This window comes from Centruroides vittatus, unplaced genomic scaffold, assembly GCF_030686945.1.
Source record: "Centruroides vittatus isolate TY-2023 unplaced genomic scaffold, ASM3068694v2 contig_879, whole genome shotgun sequence".
Lineage (NCBI taxonomy): Eukaryota > Metazoa > Arthropoda > Arachnida > Scorpiones > Buthidae > Centruroides > Centruroides vittatus.
In genome coordinates this window covers 406,529-414,302 of record NW_027122571.1, presented here as the reverse complement: position 1 = coordinate 414,302, position 7,774 = coordinate 406,529, and the positions used below count along the sequence as shown (strand labels likewise).

The 7,774-nt window shown below is 32.5% G+C and overlaps 2 protein-coding genes across 2 annotated transcripts; both read right to left on the bottom strand.

Moving 5' to 3' along the window:
• Positions 1-672: 672 nt before the first annotated feature.
• On the bottom strand, positions 673-2,156 carry cn (Kynurenine 3-monooxygenase cn). Its single transcript, XM_067279905.1, has one exon. It carries the CDS (start codon positions 2,036-2,038, stop codon positions 725-727), a length of 1,314 nt encoding a protein of 437 aa, XP_067136006.1. The 5' UTR covers positions 2,039-2,156; the 3' UTR covers positions 673-724.
• A 1,928-nt stretch (positions 2,157-4,084) lies between these two features.
• On the bottom strand, positions 4,085-4,990 carry LOC136983263 (uncharacterized). The gene is made up of 2 exons (XM_067279969.1): positions 4,791-4,990; positions 4,085-4,535 (listed from the first exon to the last, which is right to left on the bottom strand). Exons 1-2 carry the CDS (start codon positions 4,988-4,990, stop codon positions 4,085-4,087), a joined length of 651 nt encoding a protein of 216 aa, XP_067136070.1.
• Between the last annotated feature and the right edge of the window lie 2,784 nt (positions 4,991-7,774).

Genomic DNA, 7,774 nt, shown 5'->3' with positions numbered 1-7,774 from the left:
AATAAATTTTTATTACAAAAAATTATTTAAACAGTAAACTAGTTTATATAAAACACATGAACACAGTAATTTAACATATTAGGACCGAACATAACGACTCACTTTTTACATAATTTATACATTATTCTACCTTATATACAGGGCCGGATTTACTAATCCAGGGGCCCTGGGCACAAATTCGGTGGGGGCCCCCCTTTAAGAGTAGGCAAATTTGATGATTTAGAAAATTTACACAAAATACTAGATTTCAACTAGAAAGTTGTAAATTTTATTTAAAAATAAGGTTATGGTAAACATACATATATTTTATTGTGTAAAACTAATTATTCTAATTTAATTAATTGAAAAATACCTATGTAAAATTTTTTCCGAAATTTTCCGATGTTCCATAGGTTTTTTCCGGGTTTGGTTTTCTTTGCCTGTGGCCCTCATGATTAGGCTGTCGCAGTAAAAGGAAAAAAAAATTATGTTTAAACACAGTTTTGTGGGGGCCCTTATTTTGTGGAAGCCCTGGGCACCGGCCCCAAATGTCCTTATGTAAATCCGGCCCTGCTTATATATGTATATATATATTTAAAACTATAATTCTATAATTCTAATTCGAAAAACTTGTTAGTAAAAAATTAAATTTAAATATGACTTTTATGTTAATTTTTTAATTTCGATAATTTCATAAACACCTTTCGAAATGATGTAAATTTGGCGGAGATATTTTCTTGTGCAGTTAAAATAAAAATATGTACAAGACTAATAGGAGCAAGGCGAATATAGAAATACTTCTCTTAATAATTTTATCTTGCCATTTTTTATTTTTAATGCATTCGCTATATTTCATTCTCGTGAATGATACGCTACTGTAAAGAGGTACCCATTTATCTGGGAATATATCATTTAATAGATTATCCAAATACTTTCTGGCGATAAATAGTTTGGAATTAACTAAATCTCTCATTTCTTTATAATTATAAACGGCTAGATCACAAATAGCAACTGCATCCGGCTGCCTGTTTTCTGAAAATTCCGAAATGGCTAAATCGAAATGATTAGAATGCTTAGTTAATAATTCGTCAAAAATTAGACAATCTTCGAATCCTGCATTCATGCCTTGTCCATAGAAAGGCACCATAGCGTGAGCGGCGTCACCCATCAGCATAGCTTTACCAAAATAATATGGCCGACATTTTACTGTAACAAGAGGAGAGGCTTTATTTTGAAAGTAATCTGTAATCAGTTTATCTTTGCCAATTAATTTAACAGCATCTGGGAAATAATTATTGAAGAAATCTAATAGTTTCGTGGGAGTAGATAACTCTGCAAATCTCCCGAAAGGCATAAAAAGAGTAACCGTGTAAGTACAGTCTTGATTAGGCAATGCAATTAACATGAAAGTCTTTCTAGGCCAAATATGCAAATAATTGACTTCCATGGCAAACTCTTCGTGTTCGTTAGGTGGAATTGTGAGTTCCATATATCCATGTGAGATATATTCTTGGCTATAGTCGAAGAGTGGTTGTTTGAGCATACTTCTGCGAACTGCAGAATAAGCACCGTCGCAACCGATGATCCAATCGGCATTCGAAGAAACAGAATTATTTGGGACTGAAAAAATCATCTCACCTTTATCTAAATCCAATGACGTTAATTTATGCTGGAAGTGAATATTTACATTCGGATGTGCTTCGGCCGCTGTCAACAGAACTTCATTTAAGTGACGGCGACCGACCGAAAATATACATTGATTATTTTTTCCATAGAAAATTGGTTTTCTTCTTCCATCTTTATCGTGAATCATACGTCCGAACATAGGAATTGCGTGTCTTTCGATGATTTCTTCTTCTAATCCCACAGCTTTCAAAGCGGATCGACCTCTAACAGACAAAGCTAAATTGATACTTCTCCCTGTGACATGTTCCAAAGTTCTAATATCCTTCCTTTGTTCATATAAATCCACTTTAATTCCACGATTACCCAAAAAACAAGACGCTAAAGAACCTACGAGACCTCCACCAATAATTGCGACCGACTTGTTCTCCATCATTGCTTAATGTGAATAATTTGTGGAAAGATTATCTTCTTATCACGAATACCAAGGTCGTATCTGTAGTATTTAGGTCACGATCTTTGTCAGTGCCTACGGGAATATTTTATAGTAAATGAGTTTTATAGTGTTGACATAAATATAAATATACTTTTTAAGTAATAATGTTTTATTAAGTTAGATTTCATATCTTTTGTAATTAATAACATTATTCAATTTCTTTATATCTTTAACATGCAAATAAAGCAACACATAAATTTAAAAATTTGTGAGAATATTAGATAAATAACTGCTGAAAATCTTTTAGAAACATTTTTAAAGATTTTATTTTTAATTAAAAAAGAAAAATAAGTTTAAAAGAAAAAGAAATCAGATAAGAATGACCTACAGGTATATCCTGTAACACTAGAAGATATTACTCATTTAAATACTGTGTATCAATTTACAAAGCAAAAAAATAAAGTAGCAATATTAATTTATTAGTTTTTTCATATATTTTTAATTGAAAAATAAAATATGACTCAAATATTTACATAGAAAATATTTAATCTAATTATTTAAAAATGAGTTTAATCATCGAACAAATAGTATTTGTTAAATAATATCTAAAATAAATACTAATAATATTATTACTGTGATTTAGACTATGTTATATATTATTTATGTGATTAATAAAATGTTTATAATAATTTTTACTTACTGTTTATAATATAAAAAAATAATAAAATGTGATAATAAACGTCATTTTCTGATAATTTTAAGTTGTAATCATCACTAAAATCTTATTTCTTATAACTTCTGAATATAATTAATAATCAGATTATTTAAAATAGCAATTTTAACATTTAATTTTATTCTGATTTTATTCATAACTTATAAATTATTTATAAATTTAACAAATTATAGGGGCTAATAATAATAAGACATGATGTCATTCATTGAAAAAATTGTATTCTTAACTTTAATAACTTTCTATTAAAAATTCTCCAATTTTTCCTAAATTTTAAATTCCTAAAGTACGTCCTAATTGCTTAAAATAGAAATTTAAACATATTTAAACCATGAATTAACGTAAATTTTTTTAAAGATGATATTAAATAGGAAACTTGCAACTTTATTTTTACCGTATATCCTATATTAAATTATAATGGTTTCCAGCCAATATATTGAAGTTTAGAAACATATATATATATATAATTATAATATTCATTTTACTGAAAAGAAGAAATTACTTACGCTCTTAGTTATTTATTACAGACGTTTAAGTAAGTAACGAGTAAGATAGTTGATTAGTCAACTGTTTATTAATATATTTAATGAATTATTCATAAAATCTTACAAAGAAACAAATTACAAATGATTTGCGGATTAGAAACAGATTTTTCTGACATGATTCAAATTTCTGATATAAAATATAATACTGATGATAAAATTTAGAAATTTAAGTTACAAAAATGTGTTTAGATATAATTATTAAGTTATATCTATAAATAAGATTATACAGTAAGGCCCAAAAGTAGACAGACAGATAAACATTTTAAGATTATTTTAAGCTACCCTAAAATATATATTAGATAACTTTAAATATTTTCTTAAAAAATAAAATGGGCCTATTCAATGCATTTTATATTATCAGTACTTAACTAGTTAAGTAACGCTGTATCAGCGTGTAGTCGGAACGAAGCTGCTCGCACCTCTATTTTCTAGATTATGAGGGAAAAAAGAAACAAAGAATCATTCGTTCTCAACAATATATTTGATTTCTATTGGATCATTTAAAGGTAATAAATATAAGGTCAGAATAAGCCATTAATTAATTACTATGCCAACGTCTCGTGAAATTCTGACTATCACTATTGGCCTTGGACTTACAGATTGACTCGTAGCGATCTTTATTGTAACTCTTTAAAAATACTGAGTCAGTTATTTTTTTCACTCGACTCAATGTAACATAGGTAAGACCGATAGCTGTCTCTTTTTTCCCTATATCTATTTTGATTTTTGGAAGAGTTAATCTCTGTGATTTATGTATGGTCATCGAGTATGCTAAGGTAAGGGAAACTGTCTACGAGATGGCAATATATTGCCATCGTTCGATGAGCGTGTTATGGGGATTATTGGAAACAGATTACCATAGATGAAAGGTCCCTGATAGCTATCGAATTCCACTAAAATAAACAGAGGAAGAGCTGGAGGGCGAGCATTAGGAGCATGTATAATGTAGCTTATAGTTCCTAGTGAACCATTGACGAGACCTCCTTGCACCCATAAGTTCACTCTTGGCATGATTCTGGCATTAACTGAGAGATTCAAATACTTGGAGAGACCAAGAGCCGAGTCATCTTTGGACGAAGGCAGGGCAATATCTGGAGTGTTTTCAGATGCTATATAAGCAAGAGGGCATCCAGTCGACTGCAAGTAGTTTTCGTTGCTTTGTTTAACTTGCTCGTTTGTTGGATATAGCTCTACTGCCGTTTGGAACTGACCAAGTTCATCTCTGGATAAATAGGCTCGATTTCTTGTTGTCAGAATGTTCAGATTCGTATCAGAGAAATCACCCGAAGCTAGATGTTGTAAGACATCTGTGAAGGAACTATCTGCGCTATTTTGTCTATAAGAATTGCTAAGTTAAATGAACTTCTCAAAAGAATCAAATGGGAATGTAATGTAATATTCCGTAATGTTCAGGTTAGGCCTGAACAAAAATGTTATGTGATGTCCCAACAAGGTCCCTACCGTGTTGGGACATTACATTGTAAAAAACACTCGAGTAGAGAGGAGTATCTTTAACAGAGGAAGCTGACGAAAATCACCAAGCAAATAGATAACGAATCCACCAAACGGCTCATCTTTCTCAGGGTTTATCTCATTCAATCTTCTCTCGTTCATGTAAAGCATTCTTGCACCAATCATTGACATTTCATCGATGATGATGAATTTGAGCGACTTCATCTCAATCTGGAATCTCTGCGCAGCTTCCTATGGGTGAAGCCAGGAAGGGGCATGGGTGGGCACGCCCCCAGTTAACCTGGTGCCCCTCCCCAGAAAATTACAGCCTCTACTAGGCCCCCATAACAAAACCCTGGCTACGCCAATGCAGCTTCTCCATTTAGAGATCGAAATTTCGTACTAACGATAAGAAGACGAAGGAGAGAATGGATCGTAAAGCCATCAATATTGATCGCTGCTGCCCCACGTTTTAAAAAGAAAACTTTTTAAACTTATTATTCTATAAAGATTCTTTATATTTGATGTGTATCTAGTTAGCGATAACATTTACCTTTCAAAATTACCGTTTTAATGCTTGTCATATTTTCCGACCACTAGATGACGCTTCTACACGTGCGTGCAGGAAGCACTTGACTTCATGCATTCCTTGTCAACATTATAACTCTAGAATGAGTTGTCCGATTTTGATGAAATTTTCTAAGACGACTCGCCATCACTCAAGGATGAACCGATTAAAATTTGAACTCTAAAAAATGATCCATACTGAAGAAAAACGCGATCTTCGTTTTGACCCCTATCTCCAGTTCTGCAATAATGGATCATTTTTGAGAGTTGAAATTTTAATCGGTTCGTCCTTGAGTGATGATGAGTCGTCCTAGAAAATTTCATCAAGATCGGACAACTCATTCTAGAGTTACAATGTTGACAAGGAATGCATGAAGTCAAGTATTAATCGTCACTTCGTTCCGACAATTAAAATTTAGACAAAAATCAATGTATTTTATGGTATACACCTAGCTAATCTAACCACTCTAATCAATCAGACTTAGAGTCAGACTAACCAGACTTAAAATCACTCAGTCTTCATGTTAGTTATTGTTTTTCAAGCATCAGTGAGATCTCGTTAAACGTACATAAATTGAAAAAAAAAACCTTTATGTAGGGCCGGATTTACATAAGGGCATTTGGGGCCGGTACCCAGGGCCCCAACAAAATAGGGGCTCCCACAAAACTATGTTTAAACATAATTTTATTTTCAGTTACCGCGACAGCCTGGTGTGGCTGATCATGAGGGTCACAGGCAGAGAAAACCAAACCCGGAAAATACCTATGAAACATATCGGAAAATTCCGGGAAAAAATTTTACATAGGTATTTTTCAATTAAATTAAAATAATTAGTTTTACACAATAAAATATATGTATGTTTACAATAAACCTTATTTTTAAATGAAATTTACGACTTCCTAGTTGAAATCTAGTCGAAAGTACAGTATTTTGTGTAAATTTTCTAAATCATCAAATTTGCCTACTCTTAAAGGGGAGCCTCGACCGTATTTGTGCCCATGGACCTCTAATTGTTAAAACCAGCCCTGGTCATTTAACAGGTAACCCAGTGAGAACTGCTTGCCTATCATTTTAGTTCAAAATACAAGAAGTTTTATATTAAAATGATAGGCAAGTAATTCTGTTAAGAGCACTCGCACTGAACGTTTCGCTTCATGTAGTCTATTTTGCAACTTTTTTAAAATTATGTCAATCCCGAAAATCTCGAGATCAGGAAAACTTAATCCCGAAAATTTCGGGACTAAAAAGTGGTCGGGATCCGGGGATCAAATCTTAAATGAAAGCGTAACATAAAATACAAATGGGATATTGTCTAATTTTCCGATAAGATTGTTTATAATACTCAATTTATTCGTTTAATATCTTTTTAGCCGACACAATATGTTCAATTTTGAAATTGGCAACATACATTTAATAGCATCAATGCCGCTCATAGTCTCATACACAAGCTACCGTGCCAAATTTCGTTTGTTGATCTTTACTCAATCCTGAGATATTAAACGAAATAGATGCCAATAGACACAAATATCCACGGATTTTTTTTATTTTTTTGGGTTCAGGGATCTGAAAACGTGGAGATTTGCAAAAAGCTCGAAAGTACAAATTTGATACAATTTCAATACTTTCCCTGTTATCTACACATAACAACAGAGAAAATAAAATCGAGAAAATACAATTTTTAAATTAAAGATAATTGTTCTGATATTAATTGGGCCCCTGTAAGGAAAAAAGGAATAGCTTATACCTCATTTGGTAGTGCCATGTCTTATAAAAAAAAGAACAAAAATTATAAACTTGCATAACTTTGAGAGAGTTAAAGAAATAGAATTGAAATTAAAGCTGAATAGTCACGTATGCTATCAATAACCAAAAAAAAAAAAAACCTAAAGAAAATCAAATTAGTCCACTCAAAATATTTAGTGAAAAACTTTTTAATTTAATTTTAAAATTTTATCAACAGGTGGCAGCACATTAGGGTACAAATGCAATTTGGATTCAAGTATATTTTTTTGCAACGGCGGAATGGCCGAGTGGTCAAAGTGGTAGCCTACCGCTCTAGGGACCTGGGATCGAATCCAGACGGTTCGAAAAATCCCCGGGAATTTTTCGGGGGTGACCGAACCCATATGACTGGATATGACTATTCACCCGGCCGCCCCATTGTGGTCCCGGCCGAAACAATAATGGGTTTGCTAAAAGAGGCCTCTTAGTGGTCATAGGCGGAAAGAGCAAAGGAGGGAAAAAGTGTTTCGCAAGGTTTCGTTGAATTTTGAGATGAGCAAGAATTCATATAATTAACCGGTTAAACTCTTTTTAATGAAAGATAATCGGTTCAATGTAACAACGCTTTGGTACCTGGAAAATGCTCTATATCAGGGATGAGCAACACGCGGCCCGTTAAACATGTTTATGCTGCCCGCCAAACATTTCTAAAATTGAAT